We start from the raw sequence: 11952 nt of genomic DNA on the forward strand, positions 1-11952 counted from the left end.
CAACAGGTTTCAATGACCCATGCACTCTGAAATAAAATTGATTGTTCACATGTTCAGCTGAACACCTAAACATGCTTGTTTAATCATAAGCAGTTCGGGAAACAACTGTTTACATCCTAGGAAGATTTTTATACTGTGTGCGCACAGAGTATAATGTCTAACTCAGCTGAAGTTTCTACCCATTTTCCCCCAATCAGAAAATAATTAATGAAGGGTTTATAGTATAAGAAACCATTGATTTTTGGATTCTTTTTTTATTTTTAGTTGAGATTATTTAAATAAGACTAAGAATTGGTCTTTAATAGGGTCTTAAGAGTCTAGAATTGCTCAGCTGCTCATTAGAAGAGTTGCAAAGAAAGCAATTAAAAAAATGCATTAGGTTTAAGAAGCTAAATTTGGAGAAATTCTCATGTTCATCTCAATTTAAATTCAGCATGAATGTTTCAGTTTTGTCATTATATTGAAAACATTCAAAGTGCTGTGTGCATACACAATTTTGAGTGATGAGACTGCATAACCATTTCAAACATGCAAATATGAAAAACCAAGAACAGATACATGGAGAAATTGTCTTTAATGTCTTTTTTTCTGTTAATGAAAGCAGACAATTTTGCTTCAAGAAAAGAACTGAATCACTGTAAGATACTGTCAAAATGGAAGCTTTTACTTTTAGATTTACTGAATGTTAAGAATCACATTAGTATGGCGTCGCATAACTAAAAAAAAACATCAGTGACTAAGCTACTGTATGACAGAACACCGTGGTGGAACAGACGAAGGATCAGCACAAGAAACATTTCATTAGATAACGTGGAAGGTCTAACGGTCGTTTAGAGTGATGGTTCTAAAAAGCAGTTTATAAATCTTAAAAATTCCAACAGACACTGAAACAACCAGTTGCCAGACAAAAATAGAAGAAAAAAAAGATTGGGAGATAGAGAATTCAAAAGTAAAATCCACTCAAGAAGAATGGCAAGGCAACTGCGCCTCAAAAAAACTAGGGTAACCACACAATTGCCTTGAAGAAACCATGCAAGACTGGCATCTTTTCAACGTCGATCCTTCCGATCAGACTTCCGATCCCTCTCACTTCTGGAGGACCTCCTCCCTGACCTGCTTCCTTCCGAACTCATCCTTTTCTTGTCTGGTTTGGGGTTCTTGTCTTTGGAGCCCTTGCTTTCTCGTCCACTGCCTTTTGAGGACTTGTGTCCTCTCTCGCTGCCGCTCTTTCCACGCTCCCTGTCTGATGGTCTCCGGCGGCGTTTGTGGTCTCGGCCGTCTCTATCCCTGCCGTGACTGCGGGAGCGTGAACTGGAAGACGATGAGGAAGAGCCAGAAGAACTGCTACTGGAGCCACTGGAAGAGGAGCTGGAGCCACTGGAGGAGGAGCTTGAAGAAGAACTGGAAGAAGAACTGCTGCTACTTCGGCTCTTGCTCCTCTTGGCACTGACTTTGGCCCGTCCACGAGCCTCATCGGTCTCCTTGCTAGCTTCCTTTGTGTCTGCTTTGGCTTCTTGTGGTTGGACTGATGGTTCTTGGCTTTGCTCTTGAGGGATTTCTGGGTCAGGTTCAAGTGGTCTCTGTTGGGTCTCAGGCACCGTGTCAACTTGTTTGGGGTCATGTTCCGTCACACTAGGGGCCGGGACGTCCAGTTGAGGATCTTTACCCTCTTCAGGATGTATTTCCATCTGGCTTTCGGGGGCTTGCTGCGAGTCTGTTACAACTTCCTCCTGAGTCTCGTTCTCTGTCTCCTGCTCTTCCTCCTTTTGCACATTACCTACCTCTTCAACTGTGGCTTCTGGACTCTCAACCTGCAACTTACCCTGTGCCTCATCTTCCCTCACAACTTCTGTAACCTCCATCTGCTCTTCCCCCTCTTCCTTAGCCTCACTTGTTCCTACATCCTCCTCGTCCTCATCTTCCTCCTCTGCCTTCTGCTCACTCTCCTCATGTTTATCCTTCTCACTCTGCTCCTGCTCTTGATCCCCCTCCCTCTCCCTAATCTCTAAGCTCTCCTCTCCTTCCTCCTCGACTACATCTTCCTCCTCGTCCTCCATTTCCACATCATGCCTGTTACCTGTCCGCCCTACTCCAGCCTTACCCTCCTCTTGATCTTCTTTCTTCGTCTCTTCAGCCCGACGGCTATCCTCCATTTCTCTGTCACCTGTCCTCTGGGACTGACGCCTTGGCCGAGCCTCCATTTTGTTGAGTTGCTCTGCAAAGGCTTCACATCTCTCATCAAACACACCTTGAAAATTGAGGAGGGAGGTACCATTAATGAGATTTAAAAACAATTGTGAAAAGAGGTAGACTGTGTGTAGATTACAAGGCAAAGTCTTCTAGTAAAAACTCAATTGCAAAGAACATTTTACAAGAATTAGCAAATGTGGTTTTAAATCATTTAAGATTGAATATAGAATGTCACACCACAGTACATCCACTTCTGTGTTCAAACAAAACGTTGAATTAATCTAATCCAGATTTTTACTGTGTTTTGTTTAATACTAGTTTTTTTTATTGCCTGATGCTAATATCTTAGAGCATGGTATACAACATTAAACTGATATATATGTTATCACTAGTTGTGGGCCATTATCGGTGTTAACGTGCTGCGTTTACGTGAGACTCTTATATCGACCGTTAATCTATTCTCAAAGTTGGGTTGAGAGCTGGGTCTATACTACGCAAGTTACGATAAATTTCACCTTGATATTTTAGTGCAGATGTATACCTAGCCGAATCTGTAGGGGGCGAGAACGAGTCTTTAAACCCGCGTGTATGCCTACTGTGAAATTACCACATCAAAAGTGACGTGCTAACATGGATGCAGCTAAGATGCCACCGGGTTTGCTTCAGGGAATTTTACAAGAAGCTTCCATATGGAAACCTTGACAAGACGCACACCTGTTTTACATTTACTCTGTCTGCAGTGCGTATGCAGTCCGTGTGCATTACGTATGTGATGCTGAAGCAGTAGGGACTCATACTCATTGTGCTTTCACACAGGATGCGTTTGCAGTCCGCTACTCGGTACGTAAATGATCGCTGCACTGCTGCAGATGCACCGCTCCTGGAATGCACTGACGGACCGCAAACGAGTGAATGCTGGAATCCTTGTAAAAAAATAAATAAATACGCAATGATACCCACTGCAGACGGATTGTGTGTGAAACAGGCGTAAGGTTGTTTGCACCTTGTGCAATGTGGAATTCGTTTACAGATTTCTCGAGCAGTTCGTGATGCATTTCGGAAACAGGAGACAAGCCCCTGGTCTAATGCACCACATGTCTTGAGAAACCCGAAAATTTATTTGACATGAACCAAGAGAAAACATTACGGTCTACAGCCGCGAGATGGTGCTCTATTCTGCTCATTGCTCCTGTAGCTTACATTGAGCAGCATAGAGCGCCTCCTCGCAGCTGTAGACAGTAATGTTTTCTCTAGGTTCTATATAAATGCGACTTATAGTCCAGTGCGACTTGTTTTTTTTTCCTCGTCATGACGGGTTTTCGGACTGATGCGACTAATACTTAGGTGTTACTTATACTTAGGTGCGACTTATAGTCCGATAAATACGGTAATACAATTTTTACTAAATAGCTTGAAACTGATTATTTTTTTTTTTAAGATGAAAACTACTGAATAAATAGGTCATCAACACAACTAACACTGTACTAATAAATAAATTCCAAAAAATGAAAAATGTCCATTTAAAAATCCACATGGTAAATGCAGGAGTGCAAGGCTGCATTTTGCAATATAACTGCATGTTCCAGACCACACAAAATTTAAATAAGTGTAAACAAGGTCTAAAATATATACAAAAAGAATAAGACATCAGAAGCCAATCCAAAAAAAAACACCTTACCATTTAATTTTTTCTGAGACTCTTCCAGGAGCTTTTGAGTAGCGGAGCACATTCGCCCCGGCAGGTAGAAGATCGGGGGCTTGGTCTTCGTGCGAATGAACTTGATGAGCTTTGAATTATGTGCATTCCACTCTTCTTGCTGAAACACAAGAACACCATAATGCATGGAAATTTTTGACTAAGAACAGTCTATCCAAATAAAACTACTGCAGGTATACAATAAAAGAGCTGCAGTCTCCCTGCAGCTAAGACATACCAGTTGAGCGAGCTCCACTTTGTGCTCCAGAAGCCGCAGCTCTGTTTGTTTGGCACGTCTTTCTTCAAAGAGCTCTCTCCTTTCACTCTCAACTTTTTTACGCTCCTGTTCTGCCTGCACTTCCAATTTCTGCTCAATTTCTTGGCGTCTTTTTAACTGGAGGGGGGAAAAAAACATGAAGTTTTCAAATTAAAGCAGCACTTTGTTTCAGACGTGGTTTGACTTTGTGTTCGGTGCAATTCGCTGACTTGATTCTCAACTTGAACGGAATACAAATAGCGTGAGTGGGGAATAATTCAACTTTGAGGACCAGATGAGAAAAATAATATTTATTCTAGACAAATATCTCAAAGACACTGCCTCACAAATATACACTTTTTTTTGTTTGTATTCATAGTATATACCCACCCGGTCTGTGGACACAGTAGATTCCTGCTTAAACTTTTGCAATGTTCCCATCAATAGGCCAAACATGCGCCGGTTTCTGAATGAGCAGATAAAATGGTTAAAGGTTTAATTAGACATTCAAGCAAATGTGTGGTGAAAAAACAAGGATATCAAATAATAAAAAGCTTTTCAGACAATGCCTATGTCAATAGCAATACCTCTGCTTTCCTCTCTCATCAATGGTCTGATCCTGAATAAGATCTCGGCGCGTACGTTCTTTGGAGGTAGCAACCACAGATGACTGCAACGCTGGCTGTAGATAAAAAAAATAAAATAAAAATAGAGCAACGATGTTAAAAACATAATCAGACAAATCTACGAAAGTGAAAATGATTTAAAAAAAATTCGTCTGCATACTTTTTTGACATCGTCATCGTCCTCAGCGTCGCTGTCATGGCGTGAATCTCTCCTTGCTCGCTCATCCCCTGCCAGCCTAGTATAGTATAAACGGACTGTAAATACATTTGGAAACATGCTAAACAGAAATGAACTTCTATCATAACATATCTAGAAATCAGGTAGCTAGTAAGCGATGCCTCACCTCAAGAGTGCCCCTGCGATGTCTCTCTGTTTGGCTGGGGGTCCTCCACCACTATCTGAGAGTCCACGCCTAATGAGGATCGACAGACATTAACAGTAAATCTAATATGAAATTGCCACAAGCACTTACTAGCATAAGAACAGATTCTTACCTCAGCAAATTGATTCCACGCCCCCTACCTCCACCTGGGCCTGCGATGGTATTTCTCCTAATCTGACCCGGTCTAGAAAAAGGCAAAGGGTGGAAGATGCAGAGTTAATAGTTATACCTTTATAAAAAATAAACAGACCCAACTATGACTATATGACTTCTTGCTCAGCTACGTACACAAGCTTCTCAATTGCATAACTTAGTATCCCTCAAATCGTAATTTAGTAATTCCAGACCCAATTAATTGACGATTTTTTCTGAAGCCTGTATCATTTCAACTTATATTTACATAATCGTTCAACAGTAAAAAAAAAAAAAAAAAAAGATTTTGATTTTTGCCCAATCAAATCCTCTGTAGAATGAGACTAACACGCCCCCTTCATACCAGCTGACACGTAGAAAATCACGTCCAGTGCTGTGACGTACTGAAAGCCTATTGGCTATTAAAAAAGTAAAAGTCTCTTCAATCATGCCCAAGCTAAATGTTGCATATAAACATGCACTTCTAAAGCTATATGGGGGATCTTTAAGAAAAAGTGTGTTACTTTCATAAAACAAACAATTACGGAACTGTTTTGTGTCGCTGCTATCCAAAGCAAAGCTCTCGAAGCAAATCCACTAACACACGTCACTTACCATTCAAACAAAGCAGGAAGTACCTGCAGGACTCATGACTTATCACCTTTGCAAAATGTTAAACTCTAAAAATCTATATTTGAAGAGAACCTTGTTTATAATTGAATTAACACGATACATAGGCTAGATTTAAAACAAACCCTCATTACGAAGAATTAAAGCGAACACGGTGTTTTATGAGGCCTGTCATTCTGCTTTCAAACGCAAACTGCAGACTTGATGCTAGCATAGTTATTTATGGCGGCCTGTGTGATATACATAGCTGCAAGATATCACTGCACAAATATAAAAACGGATTAGTGTAATATATCGTTGTTTTAACCTGGAATAAAACACGTGATTGTTTCGCTTGCGAGCTAACGTTAGCCGCAGTCTAACGTTAAGCTTGCTAACAGGCCCCGGTCTATTTCCCCCCCAAAACAAATGTTACGGATTAAAACTCTTCATTAAGTAATACCTTAACTCGCTTGGATCTCTGCCGGTTAGTTTTCGAATATTTTCGTCCACGCTCTTTAAGCTTTCCTTGGCTTTTTCCAGCTGGTCTTGCAAGCTTCGCACGGCCACCGCCATCTTGCTCTTCGTCTTCCAGCGGAGCGTGAAGCGTCGTGCATGCGCTCGGCTCAATGAAGGCGCATAGGACTGATCACGTGGTTCCGCGCAATATTTATTTATTATTTATTTATTGAATAAAAAGCACAGGGGATACAGTATCAAGCACACAAAAAAATTAAGACAGTAAACTCAAAGTGAAGCAAGGTAGTAGATAAGGGATAGTCTACTAAAAATAACAATTCACAAAAGATTCATAGAAACTACAAATACAAAAGATGAATATAAGTAAATAGAAATAAATAACAATGGGAATACATAAATAAATAATAATCTTCAGAAGACCAGGAAGTAATTTATAATGAAACAACAACTTTTTTAAGCAACAAAGAAGTTTTAGCAGCTTTCTTATTAGCTGACAAAGAGAGTCATAAAATAATTTTAAATCAACACAAAAAAGTCTCAAATTGGGCTTTGAAAAAGTTACTTTACACTTATGAAGATAACTTCATAAGTGTAAGCAAAACAGAACAGCACATTCACAACCTCAAAAGTAAAGAGTTTGTAATAAGCAGAAAAAATAAGCTCTAAGTGGAAGCTCTTTCCACTTTTTAGGTAACAGAAACTTATTAATGCCAGTCCATATATTAATGGAAGAAAGAGAAGGATAATTTAATTTCCATCTGAAAAAAAAAAACATCTTTGGGATGACAGCTGATTTTCCTAATAAGAAATCTTCTAATCCAAAAATTGTTACATTAAATAGACATTGGAAAGCTCTGAACCTCTCAATAGACAACTGGGGCTTTTTTACAAACGGATACTCTGAAGCTACAGTATAACCTAACCATATGCAAAAGTTTAGGTGAAATAGAATTAATAACCCAGTTCTAATCTTTTGAACTCTAAAAGGTTGACTCTGTCATCCCAATCCTTAATAAAGATAGATTTTTTTTCCACGTAGCACATTCTGATTGTTCCATATAATACTCCTATGAGGGGAACAATTGTGGCAAAAGGCAAGCTTACAGGCCTCCAAGGCTTGCTTATGAAAATTAGCAAGCTTAAGCGGAAGTTTGTTGCATTTAAAATCGCAAGATAATAAAAAATTAAACTCTCCACATTTTTCAAATATAAATTAAGGTATGTGAAACATAACAAACCATAACAAATTAGAATCAGTATTCAGGCACCGTTTAATCCAACCGTTCTTGAAAACCTGATTGAGAGAGTTTTCCTTTTAACATACTCAGTTTTGTTTTTCCACAAGAATTTATATAGTATAGAGTCAATAGATGAACAAGTTTTCGGGTTGACTTATAAGGACAAAGCTGGGTAAGGTTCTGCGCAAGAACCATCCTTGATTGACAGGATCACCGTTTAATGACAAATTCATTAATTTCAGTGCCAGGCTGTTGGATGAAAATATGTTTTCGTGCCCCAAAGTAATTTTTCTACCCCTCATTGCAACATTTGTTTTATTATGATACTCGCCATATTGCCTTATATAATAGGGTAACAGACGTCTCATGTTTTTTTCAGTCATGTATCATTATACAAATAATAATAGAAATCATTATTATTTTGGACAAAAAAAAATATCTTTATCTTGCATACCACAACTATGACATCTATCTATCTATCTATCTATCTATCTATCTATCTATCTTTTTTATAAAAATGAGGATGAGTTCTTTAATAAATCTGACATGGTTTTATTTAGCAGATGCAGCACAACACTACCTTGACAATGAAATACCAAGAAGCCAAAGACGTTCACATTTTATGTCAGAAATTAAGTTTTATTTGACAATAAAAATGCTTTATTTGACAGTAATTCATAGTTGTAACAGGTGTACTCCAATATTGCATGGAATTCAATGCATTGGCAAGATATTGTATAGTCTTTCAAAAACTCTCCAGATAATCCGTCATGATTCCTTTCCAGCACATGAATTTTCTTCACAAAAGCTCTTCCGTCTGTTTCCATGTTCTTTTCATTCTTTGTCAGCCAAATCGTTTTGCTCAAAATACCTTTAATAGACCGGAGTGTTATTATACTTCATAAGGACACCTGCACATATTTCAGGGAACACTAAATCTGGCTATAACAGCACCATGTCAGTTACCTGGCAACAATACAAATCATCAAGTTAAGAGCTGACAAACGTTCATCATCTTTGCTCTCCTGGAAGAGAAAAATAATATAGTCTATTTTAGGCTGTCAACAAACAAGCCTTCACCTGTGCAACTGCAACAGAAGCCAGGGAGAAAATAATGATACCCCAGCTTTTAATTCAGAGCAAACCAAAAGGTGTTTACCAGATTGGCACGCACTGCAGAGCACCGTCGTGCCAACTGTCTGATAAGGGAATGTGCTTCAGGAAGCAGCGGTTTCTCAAGGCACGCTAGTAATGCATAAAGCCATCTGCCCTGTGTAGATAAACGTGCAATGTACAGCTAAACTGAAATACAGTTCAATAATACCTTTACATTTTATAGAGCAAAAATGCAAAACATACAATTTATTAGAGAAAAAAAAAAGAAATAAATATTTAAACATTTCTTTAAATATATCAATGTATATTTTATGTGACACACTAGAGAAATTGGACTTACCAACTGTGGTACAAAGTCTCTCTCCTCAAACCAATTGATTAAATACTCAAGCACAGCTGAAATGGTTGACTGAACAGGGAATGCAATGCAACGACAATTAAATATTAAAATCTGAGATTTATATGTGTATAATAATCACATCTGCTATCAAATGGCAGTTACCTGGCTTAGTTTGCTGACAATGCTTAGGAAAGGTGGGAAACCTGTCTGATATAAAGAGATTTAAGAACATCAAATCATGGCAGAATGCTTGTATTTTGTAATAATAAATCTACTCATTGTAACCCAATGTAATCTACTTATACTGACAACCATTATCACAGTGTGTTGATAATATTATAAGGGGGGATTTATTATTATTACCTTGATATAATCAAGACCTGGGTTAACTTTGTCTTCTTCTTTTAGCTGGATGTCAAGGCAAACATTCTCACCCAAGCAGAACCTCTTCCATCCATCCTCATTCTCCGTTTTGGGCTATAGTGAGGGAAAGACTTTGCATTTAAAGAAACTTTTTCATAATTTAATTAAAAATCATAAGTACAGTAACTGAATGTACTACAGGACTGTAACGTACAAGTATGTTTTATTTGAGTGTAATGTTTAATGTCTGCCTAATGTACTGTTTATGTGAGCCTACTGTATAATGTGTGGAATTTTGTATTTGTGATTGTAAGATATATCGTGTGGATTGAGTGTATGGAACTGTTTAATGGTATGTTGATTGTTTGTTGGATAATTCCAAACATTTTAGACTCAGTCTGACAATAAAATAAAATATCATATCATATCATATCATATCATATCATATCATATCATATCATATCATATGTCTTCTGTCCAGATATCAGTTGCCTTACCATGACGACATTATCATCCAAAAACTGAGATTTCCAATGCTGACGATGTTTGTTAACACTCTGAAAAAAGATAAAAGAAAAAAAAGTTATATTAATAGTTCTTAATTAAAAAAGCAAACAGACAAATGCTAGATACCATTGTAAAAGTACTTGTACAAGTAAAAGTTAAAATTGCAACCTGTCTGACTTCTGAAAATTTGCTGACTTGTTGTTGTTGCCATTTCAAGCTGGGAGACAAACCCTGAGGTGCGGCCAGACAACCTGTGATCTGTTCAGAAAAATAATAATATGCAAAATGATTACACACACAACAAGTTTTACAATTTAATAGCCACTGTGCACTTGTCACACTCACAGAAACATTTACAGATTGTTTCTTCTTCAGCTTCTTTGGATCAATTTGTGCCACAACAACTTCTGGGCACAGAGATGCTTCCCTCCTGTAAAAAACATGATGCAACATTATGAATCTTTACAATGAGCATCTAAAAAATAATTAGACAATAAACAAATACAGGTATTTTTAAAATATGTTAGAAAGCAACAAAATCATATATATATATATATATATATATATATATATATAAAACCAAGTGATAAATTACAAAGTTTTGCAATCTGATTTTCATTTTTTAAAAATCCCTGTTTGGTACAGACTTAATTTCTCAATAATAATCATGAAGAGTCTTTTTACTTTTGCAATGGGATATAACTTACACAAGCTAAATCATGCATATCTTAAAATTTAACTTGAAAAAGGGGTAGAGCTATCTCAATGCACATTATATCACTGAGACTTCCCAAATCAATATTTAACGTTCTTTTGTATTGGTTTTGCATGAATATACTTTTAAACTATTAAATCTCAGATTACAAAACTTTCAAATGTATTATTTTCTCTTCCAATATGAGTGTTCTTATTTATGTACTGTACGTATGTAAAGCACAATGGTGCTTACATAAAGTTGCACTTATTGTACGTCTGATTTTAAAGAACAGATGAAGAATGACTTACTGGACCTGTCTGAGATATTCTTGAGGGTTTCTGGGCGGTTCGTTTGAGTTATATTCCTCTGTGTCGCAGGACTCCACAGGCAGAATTCTGGGCATTAACTCCTCCACGTCTGACTTCATGTCTTTACGTTATTTTCTATGCGCAACCATCCAAAACATATCAATATTGACGAGTCGTTGCTGTACGTTCTCTATCTGCTTGTCAACCTCTCTAGTTTGAAAACACGGCCATGATGACGACAAATAGACGCGACGGTTACCGTAGTGACTCGTTCGCTAAGATACAGATAGAAAGACGGAAAGATGTGTAGTGACATCTGTTGTTTAGGAGGAATAGGAAAAGAAGTATAAACAGAGTAATACAGAAGTTAAAGAATCATTTTCAGTTTCAACCTTGCAGTGTTTAAGTATTAGTGTAGGTTTTTAAGGGGCAACATTTGCCACCTGGATGTGATTTCAGGGTCATGTTGATAACTTCATAAGGTAACGTTAATAAAATTTTCATGAGGAGACTGCTTTGTGTCAATCATGTTATATTAGTTAAAATAGCTAAATGAAATAAAGATTCCAAATATCCATCTTATTTATAGACTGATATCTCAAATATGGTTTGTACCGCTGGCAGAACTTCACTCTACAGACCTTTGCTCAGTCAGTCACTCCTATCAATAATCTCTCCTTTAACAACAATGTAACACCACTGAGTGTGCTAGCTGATGATGTGTTGCCTATATGCATCTTATTTGTCCTATTTAGTAACTCTTGTAATGAAAAGAGCACTCTGATCTGTTATATTAAATAAAATAAAAAGATCTATGGATTCAAAAAGAACCTTTAACATCCAGCTGCACAAGTTACTTTATTGTGGAAAAATGTTCTTTAGATAAATATAGGGGTAAGAGTTGCTTTAGGGTTTTAAGATGTTCTTCACACCAAGTAAAAATGGTTATTTTAAGAGCTTCTTCACTGACAGAAACTTTGGGAACTAAACAATGGTTCTTCTATGGCATCA

The 11952-nt window shown here is 37.4% G+C and overlaps 2 protein-coding genes across 2 annotated transcripts; both read right to left on the reverse strand.

The window, feature by feature from the left end:
* Positions 1 to 555: 555 nt before the first annotated feature.
* On the reverse strand, positions 556 to 6531 carry LOC127976180 (pinin-like). The gene is made up of 9 exons (XM_052580437.1): positions 6356 to 6531; positions 5264 to 5335; positions 5113 to 5181; positions 4929 to 5004; positions 4730 to 4824; positions 4533 to 4608; positions 4125 to 4280; positions 3869 to 4007; positions 556 to 2248 (listed from the first exon to the last, which is right to left on the reverse strand). The coding sequence occupies exons 1-9, from the start codon at positions 6466 to 6468 to the stop codon at positions 1050 to 1052; spliced, it is 1995 nt and encodes a 664-aa protein (XP_052436397.1). The 5' UTR covers positions 6469 to 6531; the 3' UTR covers positions 556 to 1049.
* Positions 6532 to 8228: 1697 nt separating this feature from the next.
* gemin2 (gem (nuclear organelle) associated protein 2) lies at positions 8229 to 11200 on the reverse strand. Its single transcript, XM_052580443.1, has 10 exons — positions 10942 to 11200; positions 10282 to 10366; positions 10105 to 10194; positions 9927 to 9986; positions 9430 to 9543; positions 9229 to 9273; positions 9067 to 9135; positions 8770 to 8880; positions 8577 to 8635; positions 8229 to 8481 (listed from the first exon to the last, which is right to left on the reverse strand). The coding sequence occupies exons 1-10, from the start codon at positions 11058 to 11060 to the stop codon at positions 8445 to 8447; spliced, it is 789 nt and encodes a 262-aa protein (XP_052436403.1). The 5' UTR covers positions 11061 to 11200; the 3' UTR covers positions 8229 to 8444.
* Positions 11201 to 11952: the final 752 nt, after the last annotated feature.

The sequence above is a fragment of the Carassius gibelio genome, chromosome B17 (genome assembly GCF_023724105.1).
Source record: "Carassius gibelio isolate Cgi1373 ecotype wild population from Czech Republic chromosome B17, carGib1.2-hapl.c, whole genome shotgun sequence".
NCBI classification, from domain to species: Eukaryota; Metazoa; Chordata; class Actinopteri; order Cypriniformes; family Cyprinidae; genus Carassius; species Carassius gibelio.

Bases quoted from the DNA above. Each gene is read 5' to 3' on its own strand.
- LOC127976180 (XM_052580437.1), bottom strand. From the start codon at position 6,468: ATGGCGGTGGCCGTGCGAAGCTTGCAAGACCAGCTGGAAAAAGCCAAG. The intron at 4,609-4,729 runs GTATTGCTATTG...CTGCTCATTCAG, and splicing joins GATGAGAGAGGAAAGCAGAG to AAACCGGCGCATGTTTGGCC. The intron at 4,008-4,124 runs GTATGTCTTAGC...CTTGTGTTTCAG, and splicing joins AAGTGGAGCTCGCTCAACTG to CAAGAAGAGTGGAATGCACA.
- gemin2 (XM_052580443.1), bottom strand. From the start codon at position 11,060: ATGAAGTCAGACGTGGAGGAGTTAATGCCCAGAATTCTGCCTGTGGAG. The intron at 10,367-10,941 runs GTAAGTCATTCT...TGTTTTTTACAG, and splicing joins GAATATCTCAGACAGGTCCA to GAGGGAAGCATCTCTGTGCC. The intron at 8,482-8,576 runs GTAACTGACATG...GGTCTATTAAAG, and splicing joins ATGATTTGTATTGTTGCCAG to GTATTTTGAGCAAAACGATT.